Source organism: Cavia porcellus, unplaced genomic scaffold (genome assembly GCF_034190915.1).
Source record: "Cavia porcellus strain 051 isolate PalLab524CR breed Dunkin Hartley unplaced genomic scaffold, mCavPor4.1 scaffold_27, whole genome shotgun sequence".
Lineage (NCBI taxonomy): Eukaryota > Metazoa > Chordata > Mammalia > Rodentia > Caviidae > Cavia > Cavia porcellus.
This window is the reverse complement of record NW_026947510.1, coordinates 19,356,832-19,379,433: the sequence shown is the minus strand read 5'-3', so window position 1 is coordinate 19,379,433 and position 22,602 is coordinate 19,356,832. Positions and strand designations below refer to the sequence as shown.

The following is a 22,602-nucleotide window of genomic DNA, read 5'->3' as shown; positions in this document are numbered from 1 at the left end:
TTACTGCTGTTCAGATTTGTCAGATTGAAGCAGAAAATCTCAGTTTTCAACCTTTTTTCCTAGGCTTTCGCCAACTGTGAAGTTCTGTATTTCTACAGCTCCTTCTGCTGGAGTTTCTCAGCACAGCCTTTTCTGTTTTGTTTCATGTTTATATCTAGATTTATATTTATTTTTGTCTTCTCATAAATTTCATATAAAAATAGATTGTGTTAACTGTGTTGATTCGTATTTTTTTAATAAATACTGAAAGCATTAAAATTCAGTCACCGAATGGTTGAAATGATTGGCCCTTGATCTTTGAATTTTCCTGGAAGCCTGAAGTGTGACTGTTTTAGTCACAATTATTAAAACATCAAGCTTTTAAGAAATTAAGAAAATTTTTCCTGGGGCTGCATGTGATGGTACATACCTATAAGTCCAGCAGTTGGGGGTTGTAGTGAGTTCAAGTTGTTAGGCTGTAGTGACTTCAAGGACGGCAGGAACGACATCCAAAAAAGAAAAGAAAAAATTTCCTGAAATACTATTTTATTACAGTCGTGTATATGTGTGTGCAAGTGTGTGTGTGGTGCTAGGGATGGAATCTAGGCCCTTACATGTGCTAGACAGTGTTCTATCCTTGGGTGGACCCCAGCCCAATCACTGGGCACATGTCTGTCATTACTGTTAGCACATTCTGTTATCTTTCTGCAAACCATAAGAATTGTTGCTTTTGTGACAGTGATTCTAGCCCATCTCAGGGCAGAATGTCCTGGCTCTACTGCAAGTAGAGCTCTTGAGTCAAAATTAGATAGTTGTGTCTCTTTGAAGAGTTTGTCTAGAATACAGCACAAATATTTTAGGTTAACTGGGAAGCAAGTACTGTTTATGGCAAAAAACGATTATGTGACCCAAGTTAGTTTTTGTTCTGTGCTAATCTCTTTTTTTATGCCTTGAATTTGCCCTGAGTATAATTTCTTTGAGTGTCAAATTCATCCAAGAGAATAACTAAGTACTTTCCTCCTTAATTAATGTGGTACAAAATAGAATTATTTGCCAGGTGTTGTGGTGCACAAATGTAGTCCCAGCAATTCAGGAGGCTGAGGCAGGAGGATGGGAAACACAGCAAGATCCTGGAACTTTAAAAAGATTATGAGCAGCTAAAGCATTATATTGTGTACCAACAATTTAAGCTCTGTCCTATATGTTCTTCTTCGTGTTTGGAAGAATTTTTCTATCAGTAGGCCAGGGATTTAGCTCAGCGGCAGAAGCACGTGCCTGGCAAGAACGAGGTTGTGAATTTGAACTCCAATACCAAAAACAAAAGACTTTTTCTATTAAAAACATGAGTTCCTAGCTGCCCACACACTATGTTACTTCTTTTGTGTTTGTAGATGACCACTAAGTACTCTTTACCTGCCAAAATAAACAGATAAACCTGAAAATAAGGCGGATGTGTGGTTATGTGCCATGTGAGGCTGGCATCCCTGAGACACCATGGGTGATACACGAACTGGGCCTAATGAGAGAGCTCAGTAGGTGCTCCACCTCCTTCCTGGTGGGCAAAGAGAAACTGGGTGTCCTTGCAAGGAGTTAGGTTCTGTCTTTGAGGAAAAACATGGCACCTTTGGTGTGAATGACCCAGCTGTCCCCACACTGGGGAGACTCGTGGGATTAGAGACCTTTGTGTGCTCGGCCACTGCACCCCAGGAGCCCCAGGCCTGGTCTGTGACCTGGTCAGGCTGCTCCCTTTCTTTTTTGCATCAAGGGCTCCTCTAGCAACCCGAGGTAACCTTGCGCTAGCTCTGGAGTCATTTCCACTAGGAAAAATTGGCAGGGAACAAAAAAAGCTTCCAAAGCCCATGCTGAACGCACGTCCTGCTTTTAATGCCAGATCTAGTCCTGTGTGGGTTCTGTATTTGTGAGCTGTTGCACCAGAGCATTGAGAGATGATGACACGCTTGTCCTTGGAGCTGATTGAGCAACGGAAATAGGCCTCAGAGACACAGTAAGTGCTGCAATCGGCAAGCCTTTGGAACGGAGTCTCTCTGGGGACGGAGTGAGTGGTGAATTGCACGCTGTGCCTACCGAGCCTGCCTAGAGCCCCAGGCAGCGGGGGACTCAGAAATGGTCGGGTCTCAGACCGCAGTTTTCACCTATCTGAGCTGCTGAGTGTGCAGGGTAAGCCATACAGTGTTTGCAAAAGCAGAACAAAAGTCGTGTATGTGTGGGTTCGTTGTTTCAGTCCCATGGGGTCCCAGTCCCTTGAGGATGCTCTAGAAGGCTCCAATACAACACCCTACATGGGAAGCCTTTTCCAGAATATGGAAATATGCCTTAAAACAAGTGGCATAATTAATTGTGAAAAGTGAGCCTTCTGTAGGATCTTCTCCATGAACCTTCTCCATTCAAAGCCTGTGAATGTTTCAATAAGGAAGTAATCAAACTGAGAGAAGGAATCTTTATGTGTGAGTTTTTAAAGTAATTTTTTAGATGGGGGAATTACATTAGCTTGCCGAAAGTTGAAATCATTCACAGGGCTTAAATGAAAGCAGCCATTACATATTATCTTCTCAGAACACCAAAACTCTGCCTTGGATAATAATTTTCTCTATATGATGAAGCGGAAGTTGAGGAAAGATGCATGTTACTCACCTAGCTCTGAATTTCATAGTCTCCCATGGGTTAACAATTCATGAGGTTGCGGCTCAGTGGTCGGGTGCTTGCCTGGCATGCATAGAGCCCTGGGTTTGAGCCCTAGCATTGCAAAAAATCAGTATATCTATGTGACCCTTAACACTTTTTTCTAGTTTTACCACTTGTTTCTGACTGAAATGTTTAAACCTTTTCTTGAACTCCAGGAATTTGTAGATTTAGTATTTCCAGACTTTACAATCTTACTATTTTTCCAAATACTGTCACTTCTCTTGTACTTTGCCTTAAAATTATGAATTCCAGGATAAGAAAAGCCTAAAAGGAGGAGCATGGTTTACATTAGATGCTTATAGGAAAACACAGATTTCCTTGCATCCTTTACAACCAGTATTAAAAGTTATCTGATGGAAGTTAGCATTAAAGTGATAATTAAAATGCCATAAAGCATGAGTCTTCAAACTAAAAACAACTTCTGTCCCTCTCACAGAGGTTGCCAGAGAGCACTGTTTCGTGAGCATTCTCATACCTCTGAGCCCTGCAAACCCCAAAATCAGGGCTTTTCAGTAAGTGTGTATTCTTCGCGTGAACAAATGTGACAAGGCCCATCTTACTAGTCTTAGGCAGAGCACCAACACAGAGTGGCCCTTGTTTTAACAACTTTTAAAGCAGGCATTAGAGGCCGTCCTCCTCCCCCAACTAGTGTGGTGTGTCTGTGAAAAGATGTGCGGCAGTGAATTGGATTCGTTTGAATGGAACTAAGTTTCTGTCAACTTCTGCCAGGCCACTCCTTCCCCCCTCCCCCCACATGCAGTTTTTGCACCTGTGACTAATTTAGACACAGAAATCGCACGTGTAGCTGATGGGAGTGGCAGTCCAGTGCTCACAATCTCAGAATCAAGATCACATGGCCATTTGAGTACACAGTGCTTTAGACTCATGTAATTTTTATTTGAACAAGAGACTGCCAGCACAGGATCAAGGTTTCCACAGCAGTGAACAGCACTTGTGGTTTGCATTAAAGAGCAGATGTAAAACAGGCTACTGGGACCTCTCCCTCTTCACCTCGGGCCGGGTCCCCCAGGTGGCCTTTGAGCTCTTTCTGCAAGACTGGCAATAAGCCAGCCTGGAAGCCTGTCTCTGTGCGTCTTCTGTTTCTGAGCACCTACTATCTGCCAGGTACCTTAGTGGACACTGTGACATCCAATATCTGCTGTCACAACTCTTAACCTGGCTTCACATTAAGTGTTTTTTCTTCTTTTCCACCATATCCCAGGGTTTGGCCTGGTCCAGTCTACTCCATTTAAATTCCCTGCCCAAGAGGAAACCATGCTCCCTCTGGCCCCCCAGCCTGCTTCGGCTTGAGCTCTCTCCCCTAATTCCCCTGCCTTCCCAGATCCTCCCTGTGACCCAGGGTCAGCTCATGTCGCTGTGCGCCAGAAGCACTGTCTGAATACACTACTTCTCACCGGAATCTGTGCATGTACTTAGATATCTTCTCTCCTCCACCTCCCTGGTGCCACCAACCTGGCCCACACTGCTCTCTTGCCTGGGTACCACAATTCTGTCCTTCACTCCCAGCTCTGCTGTCAGCCTGTCCTCAGGGGACATCTTGAAGTCAGGTCTGTCACTCTGCTCAAATCCCCTCCCTGGTCCCTGTCACAAAAGCCCAAATGGACCTGCATACCAGCTGGCCTCTGTGACGCTTGACCCTCTGTCCCGCTGTCTTTGTGCTCCTCTGTCCATCCTCTTCCTGATGCTCCAACATTACTGCCTTCTGTCAGTGGCCAGCACCAGGCCCACACTGCCCTGGCACCTCTCCTCTGGCAACTTCCTGTCTGTGGTCCTCTTTGCCTGGCCTCTGTTCAGCCCCTGCACACTGATGCTCAGAGAACTGGAGAAAACTTCTTGCTGCCCCACACCCCTGCAGCTTCCTGCTGGTGATGGTCATGGCTCAGGTGTGCTGCATTCCACAGGGCACCACAGCGTTGACCCAGGAAGAAGAGGAGTAAGGCCTCCAATGCAGATGGTCTCTGTCACACCAAGTAACCCTAACTGCAGACAGTCTGCTCTTCTGGTCAGCCCCGTTTTGTGGTGACAGGGGAAAGGCTATGTTCTTCTCTCTGGCCCTAACACAGACTCCCAAGTCCCTGCCTCAGGGTAGGGACCTAAAGCTCTCAAGGCACCTTCATCCCAAGCCAGTATTATGCGCCTGAGCAAGCTCCAGAGGGCAGGGGCTGGAATACGTTTAGTAAATAAAAGCACAAGTTTAAAGTAGGTCGGTATTATTCTGAAATCAAAATATTTTTCTAAAACCAATGCTAATACAAACAAACCATGGATCCTGTGTGCACCACAAACCAAGTACAAATATGCTCTGCTGTTGAGAGTTACTTGCTCTATGCCCCCCCCCATTATTCACAAATATTACTTATTTGTGAATTACCCAAATCCCTGAGTTCTGTAAATCTATTTGCCCTTTGATACTTTCAGTATTCATTTGACCCTCCAAAAGACTTACTGGCTAGCAGTGCTAAGAAAAAAAAAAGTGGTTTGTTTCATTATATACTGGACTAAATCCAGTATATAAAGCACCAGCAGATATTCTCTTTCCTCATCCATAAAAAAGAAGTTTCTGCTTTGGAATCATAGATTTTCATTGTCCAGGCTATCTAAAGTTTTCAATTTCTGTGATTAAATTGGACATGTTGCTTATTTGTTTACAATCCTTCTCTTAGCATTTTTCAGAGTATTTATGTAGCATCTGACCGATACTTTGTTCATTTGTTTGTTTTATGAGACATGGTCTTGCTATGTAGTTGAGGCTGGCCTGGAACTCACCCAGGTAGCCCAAGCTAGCCTCAAATTCACTGCAATCGTCCTGCCTCAGCCTCTGGCATTACAGGTTTGTGCCAACAGGCCTGGTTCATATCATTAATTGGAGTGCTTATTCATTCCTTGAGATAAAACATACACCCTTTGAATTTTTATCTGTACCCTATCAACTTACCGGAGGGCCCTAGTTGGATATGTATTTGGCCTTTATTATGTAAGGAACCACTTAGAAAAAGAGATAGCATTTCAGGGCTGGTTTTAATGCCATCTTAGAACTTCTAAATTGAACAGTTATTAAATGAATACTCTGGAATTCTGACAGTCCTCTGAATACAAATGAAGGGTTCATTCAAGCCTTCAGCACCCCGATAAAGAACCAGAGTGATACCTGCACCCCAGGACTCTCTGGCCCTTTTAATTTGTAACCTCTAAATTCAAGACCTGTTTTTGAATCGTGCATACAAATCGAATCATACATTGTTTGTTCTCCTGTCTCGAGTTCTGCTGTCCACATTAGATGGCGAGATTAGTCACACTCTCCAGTCACCTTCTTTGCTGTCTGGGGATATGCCGTGTGACTGTGTGATTTGTCCTGCTGCTGATGGGCACTTGGGGGCTCGAGGCAGGACACAAGTGCCCTGGGTCGTTCATGCCCAGGTCACCTGGTGAATGCATGTGTGCACTGCTGGCAAGTAGATGCTCGGGTCTCAGAGTGTGTTTAGGTCTGGGAGAGCCAGCGCCCAGCGTGGCTGCACCCAGTCACACTTGCACCAGCAGCGCACGGGTGTCCATCTGCTTCCTGCACGTCTTCCTGCCACTTGCGTTTTCGGTCTGTTATAGTTTAGCTATTCTGATGGGTATATGGGAGGATCACATTATGATTTTAATTGCTCTTTTGCTGATGATTAAAATGATAAACTCACTTTAAAGCATTAGCAGGCAAAATAGCTCAGTGGCACAAGCGCCTGTCTGGCAGGTGTGAAGTCGTGAGTTTGATCCCTGGTACCAATAAATAAATAAACAAATAAAATAAAGCATCAGCTGTCCATTTGGCTCTCCTTTCTTATAAAGCTCCTGTTTAGGTCTTTGCTTGTTCTTAAATTGGGTAACTTTAAAAGTTCTAAAGTATGGGTTGTCAGATAAAAGTATTGGAAAGATCTCTGGGCTGTTTTTTCATTCACTGGTAAGCATGAGTTTTAGTCGGATGTGGTGGTGCATTGCCTGCAGTCCCAGCACTTGAGAGGCTGAAGCAGAAGAATTGATGCTGATCTACAGTGTGAGTTCAAAGCCAGCCTGAAGTACACAGTGAAACCCTATCTTAAAAAAAGAAGCCAAAACAAACAAAAATGTGCTTTTCCTCTTGATAGTCTAGTCTTCTAAATTTTTCACTTATCCTCAGTTTTTTTAAATACAGTATTGAAGAAAGCTTTGCCCGTTCAAAGATTGATAATTAGAAGCTTTGATTTTCAAAGCTTTCTTGATTTGTCTTTCACATTAACTGATTGTACCTGATGTTGTGTAGACATCCAGTTGATTGACTAAGTTTCTTGGAAAATCATTCTTTCCTACCGCCGAGCAACATTTCTGTCACCAGCCAGGTTCCTCTGTGGGAGGATTCACCCTTCTCTTGCACTGATGTATTTTCTTACCTTGGCACCAATCAGCATGTTGTGTTAATGACAGAAGTGTCACCAGAGAACATAAGTCCTCCAGAGTTAGTCTCTGTCCTCAGGATGCCCTGGCTACTCTCAGTCCTTTGAATTTCTATTTAAATTACAGGGTTACATGCCAGATTCCACATGAAAGCATGGAGTATTTGTTGGAATTGTTCTCATAAGTTGAGGGAAAACTGACAGCCTATGTTACTGGGTCACCCAACCATGGACATGGGCTATAGTTTCATTTACATAGATATATAATAACATCTTTTGAGTTTTTAGTTTAATAATTTTACACATTTTTGTTAGACTTTTCCCTTAGTCATTTGGTGTTTTTTAATGCTATTATAAAAATAATTTTCATTTTCTATTTGTTGCCAGCTTACAAAAATACAACTGGTTCTAGAACTAATGTATCCAACAACTTGGCTAAATTCTATTTTAATGAGTTTTTACTGATTTGGAAAAACACTAATATTCTCTAAGTGGAATATTAGTTGTATTTCTTTTTTTCCAATCCTGTGTGTTTCTCTCCTTCTTGTATTCAGCAAGACTTTGAGTACAGGGTTGAACAAAGGTAGTAATCGCTGGTACCCCTAACATCCCTGTACCAGAGGAAAACCTTAAAGATTTACCAGCTATTGAGGATACTGTGGGCTTGCTTGTTTTTTTTATGGATATTCTTTATCAGACTAAGGCAGCACCCTTTTCTTCCTCAATAAGAGGTCTTTTTTTTTTTTTTTTTTTTTTTTTTTTTTTTTTTTTTGGTCTTTTTGAGACAGGGTCTCGCTATGCAGTTCAGGCTGGCCTTGAGTAGTTCACTTTGTAGCCCAGGCCAGTCTCGAACTCGCAATGATCCTCCTGCCTCAGCCCCCTGAGAGCTAGGATTACAGGCATGAGCCACCATGCCTGGCTAAGAAGTCTTTTAAATCATGAATCAATGTTGCATTCATATAGTTGCTTTTTTTTTGGCAGTACTGAGTGTCAAACCCAGGGGTGCTTTACCACTGAGCTACATCTCCAGGCCATTTTTACTTTTTTAAAAATTCTGAGCAGGGTCTCAAATCTTGCAAAGTGTCCAGACTGGCATTGAGCTTGTGAGCACTCTGCTCACCTCCAAAGTCATATAAAACATGGTTGATAATGTTGTAAAGGTGCAGGGGGAGGACATGCTTACTAGAGATACTTCTATATCACATTATCCTGAATTTTATAATAATAAATAGTATAGCCAGTGGAAAATCCACCAGTTACCCACAGCCACTCATGACCTGGCCACCTCCGTTAACACTGGGATTTCTCTAACCTCGGCAGCACAACTCAGAAACAAACCCGAGTGTGTTAAGTCAAGGTTCCAGATTACACAGTTCTGAGTGAGCAGGTAGCTTTCCCTTCTAGATAATCCAGGTGAGGAGACGTGCTCAGCCGAGGCAGACAAGTCTCTGTCACCAGGAGCTCATAGTTTTGGTTTGGGCTCAGTTAGTAGTTGCACTTTCTGTGGGTTTGGACAGATGTGTGATGGTGTGGAACCACCACTGTAATCCTATGGAGTGGTTTCACTGCCCTAAAACCCCTCCCTGCTCCTCCTGTCCATCCCTCCCACTCTCCCCTTGCTCCTTGATGACCAATGATGTCTTCATCTCACAATGTCTACCATTTTTTCAAGATTGGCAACGTAGCTGGAATCCTACAGTTTGCATCCTTTTAAGATTGGCCTCTTTAACTTAGTAACATGCATATAAGTTCTCCCGTGTCTTTTCATACCTTGATAACGCATTCCCTTTGTCTCTAAATACTCCTTTATCGAGATACTATCCCACTCTCTAGATTACTACAGTTTATTTATTCACTCATCTTCCAAAGGGTAGCTTAGTCGCTTCCAAGTTGGTCTGTTAAAAATTCCCAATAAAACTGCTATAAATATTTGTGTTCAGATGAGGGGCTGAGTTTTCAGTTCATTTGGTAAAGTATTGAAGAATGAGACTGTTGGGTTGTAGGGTTCGTTTTGTGACAAGCTGCGGAACTACTTCCCAAGCAGCTTTGCATTTTGCGCCCTGCACCCAGGAGAGCGTTCTGGTTTGGGTTTTGCCATGCTGGCAGGGGTGCAGTGGTCCTCACTGTCCAATTGACCTGCGATTCTCTGTGACACACGATGGTTGAGATCTTACCTTCTTTAGTGAAGTGTCGTCTAGCTCTTTGGCCAGTTTTTAGCCAAGCTGCTCATTTCCTGGTTGAGATTTAAGGATTCTTTGTATATTTTGGGTAACAGTCTCTTATCAGATGCCAGGTTTTTGCAAATGTTTTCTCCCGTTCTGTAACCTGGCTTCTCATTTCCTTAACGTTGCTTTCCTTTAACTTTAGTGAAGAGTTTAATTTTAGTGAAGGTCAGCTTATCACTTATTTCTTTCACAGATCATGCCTATGGTCTTGTATCCACAAGGTCAACCCCAAATCCAAGGTCATCCAGGGTTTTTCTCATGTTATTTTTGGTGAATTTTATAATTCTACATTAGACCGTGGTCTATTTGAAGTAGTTCACAGGAGGTCCCTGCCCAGCTTCAGTCTTTGGCAGGTGGGTATCCAGCACCTTCTGCCAAAAGTTGACCTTTACTCATTGTGTTAGCCTTGTGCCTTGAGCTCAGAATCCTTTGACATTTGTGTGGGTGTGTTTCTGGCTGCCTCTCCATTCCTCTGATCGATGTGTCTGTTCTTTTGCTAGCACACCACAATCTTGATCATTACAGCGTTGCAGTAGGAAGGCAGGGGGCGTAGGTACTCGGATTGTTTTTCCCCTTCAGTATTGAGTTGGCTCTTCCAGATTGTTTGCTTCCCTGCATAAACTTCAGAATCAGTTTATAGCATAAGGTCATTTGCTGGGATAAGATTAGGATTGTCAAGAATCCATAGATCTAGTTAGGGAAAACTGACATCTTAATGCTATGTCTTCCTGTGCTTCATGAACATGAAATACTTGTGTCTCTCATTTATTTAGTTCTTTGATGTCTTTCATCAGATTTTTACAGTTTTCTTCATACAGGTTTTATATGTATTTTGTAGGCTTTTTATCTTAAGTATTTCATTTGGGGGTCTAATGTAAATGGTAAAATGTTTTAAATTTTACTTGTTTATTGCCGGTGTACAGGAAAGCCCCTGACCGTTGCTAGGCTGGTCTCAAACTCTCGGACTCAAGCAATCCTCCTTCCGCCTAGCCTCAGGCACAGGCCACCCACCCAGCTTGATTTTGTATATTAACTTTGTATCCTGCAACCTTGCTATCAATTGCTTATTAGTTTTCAGCGAGTGTTCAGTTTTTTTGTGCTTCGGTTGATTCTTTAAGTTTCCCTACATAGATAATTATGTCACTTGCAAACCAAGATGATTTATTTTGTGCCTTCCCACTGAGTACTGGTTGTTTCCTTGTCTTTTTGCATTAGCAAGGATTCTGGTCCAGGGTTAAACAGCAGTCTCAAGAAATGGACATCCTTGCTCACTCCTGGTCTCAGCAGAAAAGCTTGGGTAGCTCCTCATTAGCTGAATGTAGCTATAGTTTTTTGTAGATGTTCTGGTTTGCTGAGTTTTTTTTAAATCCATTTTATTTCAAAGAGAAAAAAAGAAAAAATTCAAAACACATCAATTGGGGCAACATTGCTGAATTTTTATCACAAATAGATATTGAGTTGTATCAGTCTTTTGCTGCACCTGTTGATATAATCATGTGATTTTTCTTCTTTAATCTATTGGGGTGATGAATGACATTTTTTGATTTTGGAAGGCTGACCCATCCTTGCACCCAGGATGATTCTTACTTGGTTGTGATATACAATTCTTATACATTGTTGGATTGAATTTGCAAGATTTTGTTGAAGGCTTTTGTATCTATATCCCTAAGAAATTTGGTATATATGAACTTTTTGTAATGTCTTTGTCCTGTTTGGTAATTCTGAGCTCCACTGAATTAGAAATTATTCCCTCTGCTTCTGTCATCTGAAAGAGATTATTAATAATGGGTATAATTTCTTCCTTACATGCCTGGTAGAAATGATCCATGTATGCACATGTAGTGGAGCTTTCTGATGTGGAAGGTCATTCATTGCAGTGCAATTTATTTAACAGATACAGGCCTGTTCAGATTGTCTGTTTCTTCTTGTCTGAGTTTTGGCAGATTGTGACTTTCAAGGAATGTCTCCATTCTGTCTAGGTTATTGAATTTGTGGACACAAAGTTGTTCTTATTATTCCTGTATTATCCTTTTTTCTTCTCCTTCAGTGGTAGTGGTGGTGATTGATGCCAGGGCCTTGTGCATGCTAAGCACATGGTCTACCCTGAGACACACCCCCACCTAGCATCCTCTATGTCTGTGAGACCTTAGTGATGTCTCACCATTCATTTCTAAATGAGTTCCATTCTTCCCCTGATGCTGATGTGGACCAGGCAAAGTAGGAGTTTCAGATCCGTCAGAGTAACTGCTCAGCAGTTTTGATTAGATTGTAGTAGCATCTTCTTTAGAGACATGTGAGGGAAATCCAAGTGTAGTTGTGTGACCTGCATTCCATGTTTTCAGGAGGCTGAGGCAGGAGAATCATGAGTTGGAAATCAACCAAGGTAGCTTAGCAAGACTCTGGAGAGAGGGAGGGAGGGAGGGAGGGAGGGAGGGAGAGAGAGAGAGAGAGAGAGAGAGAGAGAGAGAGAGAGAAGAGGAGGAAGAGCAAGAGGAGAAGGAGGAGGATGAGGAGGAGGAGGAGGCAGGCTTGGCAAAAGAACCATGCTGGAGCTGGTTGGACCATGATGAGAAGAGAACATGAATCTCCAGTGAAGGAAGCAGAAGAAATGTCCAGTGTGGTAAGAGCATTATTCAGTACCTTCCCCATTTCCTGGAGCTGGTTCAAGCTATAGGAAAAGTGAACATTACCTTCTCTCCACCTATTGATAAAGCTGGGGCTTCTCTGAGGCTTGCTTGGTCTGAATTTGAGATTTCTTTGTGAGATTTTCCGGCTTATTATAGGAAATGTGCTATAGGCAGGGCTTGGGCATCAGAAACTCCAGGCCCAGTGTTTAATATGGTCTGAGTAGGCAGTAAATGAAGTGTATCTTGTTTTGTTTTGCTTGTTTTGAGACACGATCTTGCAGTGTAGTCCAGGCTGAGCTTAGACTTGTGGCGATCCTTGAGTGCTGGGATTACATGTGTGTTCCAGTGTGTACTGGCTTTCTTTGTTCTGCTGAAGAACTCTGGGGAAGAGTAGGTCACCTTTGGGAGACCTTATATTTCTGGAAATGTCTTTGCTTGGATGCATACAAAATCCTAAATTAGCAGCATTTTTTTCTCTGCTTTTGAAAACATTGTTCTATTGATTTTCTAGCCTCTACTGTTACAATTCTTGAGATTTTACGTATTTTTTGTTTTTTGTTTCTCCTCTCCAGAAGCTTTTAGAACAGTTTCTCTGGAAAGGACATTAACATGCAGCCTTCCTTTGTGTGTGGTTGAAGTGTTCAGAAACCCTTTCTCTCCTGGCTTCTATTGTTCAGAGCCCTATGAATCCTTGTGCAGCCCAGGGGCAACTGAACTGTTTTTAAGTATGTGAGGAAAAGTGCAGAAGGTGACAACTGTGTGTTTAGAAAGTGGGAAAAGAGACCATTGCAAACTTTGACACACGGTCGTTTTACAAACCACATTCGCTCCAGAACCGGACGCGTGGCCAGCGCCTTCTCCTTCCTCCCCCTCACCTCCCCTTGCTCTGGGAAGCGCTTCAGTCCACAGCCTGCCATCAGCCGCTGCTCCTGCATCTCCGGGCTTACCTCTGCTGCTGCTTGATGGGGAGGAGTATGGGCATTTGTGCTCAGGGAACAGACGTGCAGCCCATGGGGTGATGTCAGGCAGGAGAGAGACATGCAGAGAATGAGAGGCCCGCATGTGGGCCTCCCCTTTCCAGGGTCCTCTGAGACAGAACATCCATTTTAGGCATAGTCCTGTCTGAACAATAGGGCTTCAGGAGTGTTTCTTTCTCTTCCTGATCCTTGGTGGTAGCATTGAGGGCTCTAATATATGCAAACCTCATAGCTACTACTGTTATTTATTAGAAGCTTATTTTGGGGGCAGTCCTCATTATGTGGTTCAGGCTGACCTGGACTCACCATGCAGCCTAGACTGGCCTTGAATCCACAGAGATCCTCCTGCCTCAGCCTCCCAAGTGCTGAGAGGTCACAGGCGTCCCCACCTAGGCGTACACCCCATACCCAGGGGTGAGGTGTCTCTCAAAAATCCTTTTCAGCAAGCTCTAGAAAAGCTGTGAAAGGCTTTGCCTGTCACACACCTTGGTCCAGACATCTCCCCAGAGGCCTCTACAAGTGCTGTGCCAGCCCCTCTGCCAGGCTGGACCCAGCATAGGCACTGAATGAGGACTGTCGGAATCTGTGACCACAGAGCCTAAAAGATCGGGAGGACCATTGGTGGAGAAGGTTAAGTGTGACCACAGGCCTTTGGGCCCCACGACCACTCTCAGCTCTCCACACAGTAACTGCTGCTCTGTGTCTGTACCTTTGTTTCTGTCTTTGATTGTGATTCTGGGGTGGAACCCGGGGCCTTGCATGTGGCACCAGGTAAGAGCTCACCACTGAGCTGCACCTCAGCCCTGACCCTCGTTGTCCTGACACTTTTCTTTGTATTAGGGACGGCGTACACCCCAAAGGCAAATCGTTGCATTCTGGTGCTCCATTTTCTAATTTCAAATTTTCCTGACCCGCTTCCATCTCCCAACTAATGCTGCCTATCAGATTAGAGCAGTTGATTCCTGGGTGAAATCAGTTATATTTTTGTTTGAAACACATTATACTGTGGACTATTGCAAAAGTCTGTTTGAGCTTAAAGCCAAGTTTGGAGGTCCAGGAGAAATGACCCCACTTCCTGTCACTGCACACAGGGTCTGCGCAGGACCACGGCCTCCTCTGGACACGATGGAGGCTGGGGAAGTTGTGGATGCACCCTGAAGTGGCACGGCCCCTGTCACCCAGTTGTCAATTCCTGAGATGGGCTGCTGTTCATGCAGATATTCTGTCCATTTGTTCCTTCATGGCTAATTGCACAGAGTAACCAAAAACACCTCCTTGGCTTACAGCTGAGCAACCTCAGAAGTTTGTGTTTTCTAGAGACAAAATGAGAAGCCAGTTCCCTGGACCCATCTCTAAGTCAGTCCCCCGCCCCCGACACACACAAAAACATAGACTCCCCAACTGCACAGCGACTGTGGTCCATAGAGAGCAAATATTCTGGTCAGGGTGCCCCAGAGTAAAAGAGTGGGAAAGAGCAGGAAAGAGGAAGCTTGGGCTTGAGCGTGGGTTTTCATAGCAATGAGGGGACTCTTGCTTGTGTCCTTTCTATTTAGGAAAATAAGGAAGCCTGGTGGCACTTGCTGGTGAGCGCTTGCCTGGCATGCATGGGTCCTGGGATTCATCCCCAGCATTTCAAAAGAAGAAAAGCTTACAGTAAGGGCCCTCGTCTTCCCCCTGTACCAACCAGAGAGAGATGATACCTGGTGAAGGGAAGGACTGTGGCTTCTGTTCTGCTTATAATATTGAAGGTCAGCGCCTTGAGAGGAGTTTAAGTTTTAGCAAAATTAAATCAGTGAGAAAGTGTCTTTATTTGCTCCATCTGTCACAGCAAAGTGGGAATTTGTTCTCTTCCCTATAAAGTCATAACGTTCAATCAGCACTGCAGAACTACTGAGAATAAGGGCCCAAAAAGGGAAACGGGATAAAGGGTGCTTCTGGGTCTGGGCATTTGTTCTCATCTAGAAATTGAATGGCAGAGATGTTTGTCCAAATCAGTGGTATTAAAAGATGGACACACAGCACTATGGGAAGATAGAGTGGAGAGCTTTAAATTGGAGGCTTTGCCAGGTGAGGTAGCATGCGTCAATATCCCAGGAGGCTGAGGCGGGAGAATCACTGTGAGTCCAAGGCCAGCCTGAACTGCACAGTGAGACCCTGTCTCAACTTGTCTCCCACACAAAAGGAAGCATGGCTTAGCTTGACAGTGACTCACTGAAATTGTATATTAAAAATGAAACAAAAGTAACCAATAAAATGATGAAAGACCAGTTTTTCCTGCAGCTCATGTTCATGCAGAGGTGCATACTACCTGTAATTTGATTCTATACCCAGGACACTCCAGCAGACACCATGAGAAACAACAGGACAGACGCCCCTGCCTTGAGGATACTACACTATAGACCCTCGAGGTAGCCTGTGGTACAAAAGCAACCATTGCTAAGAAAAACTGACCGAGAAGTGAAAATTAAGTGTGCCCAGGAGATGGGCAGTGTACACAGAGGTCTGGTCCGGGCTGCTTTGAATGAGTTTGGAAACAAAGGCTGCAGCTGGATAGGTGCCGTGTCCTTTGAAGCTGGATGTCATTGAGACCCGAGTGACCTTTACACTATCGCAGTGTGCATTCCTCTTCATAGTGTGCAGTGTTTGCACTGTAACCCAGATAACTGAGAGCTGTTTGGGTACTTGCCGTGTAGATAGCCAGACGCAGGAGCCCACAGGGTCCCAAGGAGCTCTTGCAGAACCAGCCTCCCTGTTGGGCCTTTCAAGGCACTTTGTTGCTCTTATGAAGACCACAGCTGAGATCTTTAGTCTTGTGTGTGAGTTGGCCTCTGAGAGCAGATTCCTCAGCTCCCTGCTTGCTGGGAAGAGCAAAAGGTCCTTCCCAGACACCCTCATGAGCACAGCCCTTTCTCTACCCATGGCAGAGGACAGAACAGCTGCCCAAGAAGGCCTCCGGCTCCTCGGGCTCTGGGAAGTCACCTGACATTTCTAGCCTGGGCTTATTTGTCTATACAGCAGACATAAGATCTCACATTAGTGAAAGTGTGAAAGGCAGATTGTGTCCAGAGCTTTGGAGGTACTCAGCGAATTGCTTTGCAGCCCTGCCCCTTCTGCTAAATTTCCCAGCCCCTCATCCAGTCATCAAGTTCATCTTGTGTCTACTGAATATCCAGTGAGCAGCTGTGATGGCCAAGCTTTTTATTTGATGGCACGGCTGTGGCTGCAGATAAGACAGAGACATCTCTGGTTCCAGCATCCCCAGAATTGCTTTATCCCGAGGGTTAGCATCCTGCATCTCCTCAGCTCTGCGCCGGTACTTTCTAGCCACAGAGCTAACATTTAAATGATTGGCAGTTAGAAGAATTCGAGTGGCGTGTGGTACTCTGGGCAGGCTGCGCCAAGACTGGTTATTCTGCAGCCCCAGCATCCGTGTGAACACCCCCACCTGTCTTTGTATTGATTCCTGTTTCCAGCTGTTTATATTGGCTTTTGTTTTGGTTTCATCTTGGGAATGGCTTTCAAATTAGTGCCAGCCTAGGTACAGTGTTGACATTCTTGCCAACAACAGTCTCGTGGCCCACATGGCTGGCCCTCACCTGACTGTTCCCCACATGAGTGAGACCGCTTTCACTGAAGAAAAGTTGTCTACCCAGAAAAGATAAATACTTGAAGTATTTGTTCATAGTACAGAAGTGCCCTTCCTTTTTTTCAAAGATTCATTTTAATTTATTATCTTAAGAACAACATTACTTTTGAATGTAGTTAAAGAATAAGCTCATTTGTCTAAATTTGGTTTAGCAACTATGATTCTGTCCAGAAACTTTCTAAACATAGGCAGGTATGGATGGGTGTCTTTGGGTACCTAGGCTGTTCCTGGGTTTTTTTTGGATGCCCAGCAGGGGTGACTTCACACCATGAGTGGTGTCCTCGTGGCCTCAGTGATGGCCCAGCTGAGCTCACTCAGTCACATTGCACTCCTCTCCATGTGCCTCTAGGACCGAGATTCCTAAGCCTCTCTCTCCCCTTGCAGAAGTCACCATGGTCGATACAGAGATGCCATTCTGGCCCACCAACTTTGGGCTCAGCTCCATGGACCTGTCGGTGATGGACGATCACTCGCACTCCTTTGACATCAAGCCCTTCACCACGGTGGACTTCTCCAGCATCTCAACACCACACTATGAAGACATACCGTTCCCCAGGGTGGACCCGATGGTTGCCGATTATAAATATGACCTGAAGCTGCAGGAGTACCAAAGTACGATGCTTCTGTTCACTTTTCATATCACTGACCCTGGATGGGGGGGCCGCTCCATAACCTTGCAATGAGTGCTATAGCGAGACAGCAGTTACCACGCATGATTCACCACCTGGTCACGAAATAATAGCTACTTGTGATACGCAAAAAAGGAAGGTGATGTGTAAATGACTCTCTGCTTGTCCTCCTCCTTTATTTCTTGTTTTTTGCTTTTTTCCTTTGTTTGTTGTTTTGAGATAATCTTACATAGTCCGACTGGCCTTGAACTCTCTATTAACCCAGACTAGCCTCAAGTTCATGATGATCTTCCTACCTCAGCCTCCTGAGTACTGGGATTACATGCGTGTGCCACCATACCCAGTGAGAAGCATTTTCTAGCATGTTCATTACCAGTTGTAGCTCAGGCTAAGAGTCTGTCTTCCAAACTTTAGTTCTTCTGGTCATTTTAAGTTAATGGAAGCCCTTGCAAGTTACCTTATACAACTTAGTGTTACTATTACTGTAACTTTTTATTTTCTAATCTTTTTTTACCTTCATCTTTTTTTTTTTTTTGCATTCATTTTTTTTTCCCTAATCTTTAGTTTTTGAAATTTACCCTGACATCTATTTTGGGGGCATACAAATTTACCTTTTAACACGATACCCTGCTGATAAATCTTCATGCCATTAAGGAAATTAACATCAAAACATCAGATGCAAGAAAAACCAGAACCGTATTTTTCAAGATACAGTGTAACTTCTGTGCTGCTGCTTCCTTGATTTTTATCTTGCCGTGGGCTGATGTGCTGGTTTCCCAAAGCCACCACTATGTCATTGGCAACCATCATTTGACAATAAGTAAGAACTTCCTGTATTTCTGGGTTTTTTCTTAGATAACTGGTATAGTTGGTTATATTTATCAGTGTGGCTTTCAGTTTGAGCCTAATATGGAAATTTAGCAGGGCCGGCCCCAAGCAGTGGAAAACATCTCTCTCTATTGAAGATCGGCTCCCCGGCCACACGGCCGCCCCCACTTCGTGTTTGTGATTCCCTTCGAGCTGGGCACACGGCTCACATCTCACAGTACTGCTGCTTCTGCCTTTCTTTTGCAAGACTGATCTAACTTCCAGTCTACGGAAGAATGTTTCACATCACCTGCTCATGTTTTCCTGGTTTTGTTTTGTGTATTTAACATCATAGGGTATTCTGCTGGACAGAAGGGGGATATTAGACTGTAAAATAGAACAGATAATTCTAAAATGTAGCCCCGAAATAAAAGCCGTGGTTTAATGGGGGCAGGTGAAACACCAGACGCAGCTCATTACCAGCCACCAAGCTGGGCTGTGCAGTCTATTGGCGCCTGGGTGTCTCAGGCACTGGGGGCTTAATTCCTGTCCCTCGGTCACTTCTCAGGTGAGGCTCACGGGGGTTGTGACAAAACCTGACGCCCCTGCCTTCATACCCTTCATATACTGTCCCCGCCTGAGGTAGCTGAATTGCAGTAGCTGCTGGCCTCTGCAGCATGGCTTTCCTGTGCTATGACCTTGTCCGTTTGTCACCTACAGATGCCATCAAGGTAGAGCCTGCATCGCCCCCATACTATTCTGAAAAGACTCAGCTGTACAATAGGCCTCACGAGGAGCCCTCCAACTCGCTCATGGCCATCGAGTGCCGCGTGTGTGGGGACAAGGCCTCTGGCTTCCACTACGGAGTCCACGCCTGTGAAGGGTGCAAGGTACACAACCCTGAATACTCAGCTGCTGCATTTCCTGCAGCATACTTGTCCCAGGGGCTGGAATAAAATGATCACACTTTCTTTTTCTTTTCTTCTTCTTCTTTTTCCCCCGCTTTGGAAGAATTCGTTCTAGTGAGATGATATTTGAAAAACTGATAAAAGCTGGGTTGCTTTACCCACTTGCCTTCCTTAGGTTGGTCATTTTAGAAGGAAGAAAGAGTAGATAATAGAGATCAGGCATGCTGATTCACAGCTGCCCTTCTTGGGACACTCTGGGAGGCTGAGGCAGGAGGACTGCAAATTCAAGTCCAGACTGGGCAGTTTAATAACTTACTGAGTCCCCTGTCTCAAAGTAAGTGCCGAGGGTGCACCTCAATGTAAAGGCCCCGAGTTCAGTTCCCAGTAAGTGAAATAAATAAATGAATATGACTAAATAAAAGATGAAAGAAAAAAAGTAAGAATGAAAGTTTCATGGAGTCTATAGTAGTGAAGAGTGTTTCTTTATCAGTCACATCAGGAAACTTTGGAGAAGCCTACAAAACAGTCAGTAAAATCCTTACATCTTCTTGTTTCTTAAAAAGCCAAGCAACAAGGAAACCAGGGGTTGTAATGGACTCTGTGAGGTGAAGACAGTAAATGCAAGTTTCTAGGTGACCGCGGTGGAGTCTGTGCAATCCAGCTCCAGGTTTCTGGTCATTATGGTGCAGACACGATTGCCGGGTGGTCACTCGCTGGCACTGAAAGGCCCTGTTTCATCGCAGTGGGAGTAAGAAAGGGTCCTACGAGTCAAGCTCAAAATTTGCAATATGAGGGTTAACCTTAAACAACATTGTTCATTTACAAAAACTGTCCTCAGTGGCCAGACCACAGAACGGAGTGCTGATCCGGCCCTTTGCCATGAGCAGCAGTAAAGCCTCCCATAGTCATTTTTTTGTTTGTTTGTTTCGTTGGTTTGTTGGTTGAGGTTTTTTGTTTTTTTGCAGCTGTGCTTCAATAAAACTTTATTTACAAAAGCAGGCAGCAGAGTAGATTTGATCCACAGGCCACTCATCTTTTATCAGCCCTGGTTACTTTCATTTTAAATTCTGATAAGAACTGGTATTATAAAATGTATCCTCAACAAGTTTTAAAATGTGCAATATAATATTGTTACCTATAGTCACAGTGTTGTACAGTAGATCTCTAGGATTTGTTCAGCTTGTGGAACTGAAATTTTAAAACCACTGAATAGGAACTTCCATTCCCCTCCAGCCCCTGGCAGCCACCATTCTACTCTGTGTTTGTATGAGTCTGGCTGTTTTTTTAAGTTTTATTTTATTTTACTTTATTGGTACATGTTTTCAGTACATAATGCTTACTTTCCTTGTGTGATGTTTGAACTAGTTTTAAAACAAGTACATAAGACACAGATCATCATAAACTCTATGTTCATAGTGGCAAAAAAAAAAAATCTCTTATCAGCCTTTCTCTGTGAGAATGACTCTGGGCATTAGCCTTCTAATGGCCAGTGCAAAACAAAACAAAACATACCTTTGTCATGTCTAAAAGTCCTTGGAGTGCTTGAAAAATCAAAAAGATTTTGCCAGATGTGGTGGTGCACACTTGTTATCCCAGCACTCAGGAAGCTGAACCCTGGTCTGAGCAGTAGGCTGGCCCGGAGGGCAGGGTTTCTTCCACTACAATTGCAAGAGCTGCAAGGGTCCTGAGCTCTGGCCAGGAGAGGTCTAGCCTGGGCCTTCCCCACTGATTCAATGTTTCATAGTCCTTGTTCTGCTGGTCCCAAATTGGTGGCACTCAGCTCTGGCAGAAGCATCTGCAAAATTTCCCTTAGAGAAGAGATTTCCCGTTTTAAACCCTGTAGGATTCCCTCAATTTAAGGTCACGAAATGATTGCAAAATAAAATATTGACAAGCACATAACGAGGGTATCACCTCAAATGACCTTCATAACAAACAAACAAATGCCTAATATAAACATCCCCACCCCACCAAGAAAAGTGGAGGTTGGGCCTGCCAGGTTCAGAGGACAGCTGTGCGAGGGTTTTGTATAAAAACAAAGCAGGGCCCAGCAACAAACCAGCGGTAGCAGAGATGGGGACTGAGCAGGCAGCCTCAAAACCAAAGCCGGTGAAACTTCTCAGAGGGAAATGGACAATGACTGTTAGAAAAATTCAGTGGAAAGAAAGGTCAAAGAGAATAGGAGGTAGAAAGAAGGAGACTGAAAAGGAGACCCAGTGAAGTCACCCGATAGGAGACGAACACTGGCCTGCAGAATATACCCTTCCCAGGAGCTACTAGAATTCAAAGTTTCTGTAGTTGTTGAAGGGATAAAAGAATTGTTGAATTTTTTAAAAACTTTGTTTTTTGAGACAGAGTCTTACTACGTAACAAGACTGGTCTTGAACTCACAGAGATTCTCCTGCCTCTGCCTCCTGAGTGCTGGGATTACAGGCTTGTACCACTGTACCCGACAAGCCCTTGAGTATTAAATGAGTCTGTTTTCTTCACTCACCCACAGAAAAAGGAGGTACCAATATGGTCTTACTGATGAAATGTGGAGTGAAATACTGTTTTTAAGTTTGCCAATCTAATTACATATTTTGTGCGGTTTCATTGGTTGCCATACAGCTTTTTTACCCTTGGAGTCAGCGTTAGTGAATAATTAGTGACAGGAAGATGGAAAATGCAATGTATTGATTATTGTTACTCTCCTACTAGCCTGTTTTGAAACCCTGTTTTAATGTTATTTTTACTTTTTTCTATATAAAATTTTAAAAAGAAGGTGGAAAATACAAAGACTAGAGAAAGAAGATCTAGCAGTTGTCTAATCGGCTGGGTGTGATGGCACACACCTGCAGGCCCAGCCACTCAGGAGGCTGAGGTGGGTCATTTCGGGACCTTAAATTGAGGGAATCCTACAGGGTTTAAAACGGGAAATCTCTTCTCCAAGGGAAATTTTGCAGATGCTTCTGCCAGAGCTGAGTGCCACCAATTTGGGACCAGCAGAACAAGGACTATGAAACATTGGATCAGTTTTGATCCAACTCCTTGAGTCCAGGAGTTCTGAGCTGCAGTGCATATGCTGATCCTGAGTCCTCACTAAGTTTGGAATCAAAATGGGACACACACACTCACGCCTTAGGAGCAGGGGACCACCAGGCTGTCTATGGAGGGGTGAACTGAGCTAGGTCAGAAATGGAGCAGGTCAGTTGTCTTACTGGAGTCCCAGAGCTAATGAACTAATGAACTAGAAAACTTGTGCAAGAAAATAAGTGAAAAGAAAGCCATGCCTACACAGACGTAAAACTGTTTAGTTTAGAAAACTAAAACTGCCTTCAAAATTAATTGACAGCACCAGGCATGCATCTGTTATCTCAGAACTCAGGAGGCTGAGGCAGAAGGATCACTCTAAGTTTGAGGCCAACTGGAAATAGATGTGAGAGTGTGTCAAACAGGCCAAGAAACAAACAAAAAAAATCAGTTGACAGGAGATTTCTCAACTGCAGCATTGGGAGCAGAAAAACAAAAGAGAATTCAAAGTGTAACAAGAAAATGACTAAGTACCCCATAATTGCTCAAGGATGAGGGTGAAGTGAAAATCTTCACAAGTTAAAAAATAAAATAAGAAAATACTGAAAAAGTACATTCCAAGGACAGTCACCTTGAAGACAAAGAAAGGAGGTACA

The 22,602-nt window shown here is 43.9% G+C and overlaps 1 protein-coding gene across 11 annotated transcripts in view; it reads left to right on the top strand.

The window, feature by feature from the left end:
• The window catches only part of Pparg (peroxisome proliferator activated receptor gamma), a 144,352-nt gene that overhangs the window by 57,362 nt on the left and 64,388 nt on the right, over positions 1-22,602 (top strand). For all 11 annotated transcript variants that reach the window (XR_010043763.1, XR_010043764.1, XR_010043762.1 and 8 more), the window contains 2 exons: positions 16,975-17,202; positions 18,747-18,916. Coding sequence is in view for 8 of the 11 variants with exons in the window: in XM_063237987.1 (XP_063094057.1) it covers positions 16,983-17,202; positions 18,747-18,916 (390 nt within the window). In the remaining 3 variants the exon portion in view is untranslated. The remainder of the gene's footprint in view (positions 1-16,974; positions 17,203-18,746; positions 18,917-22,602) is intronic.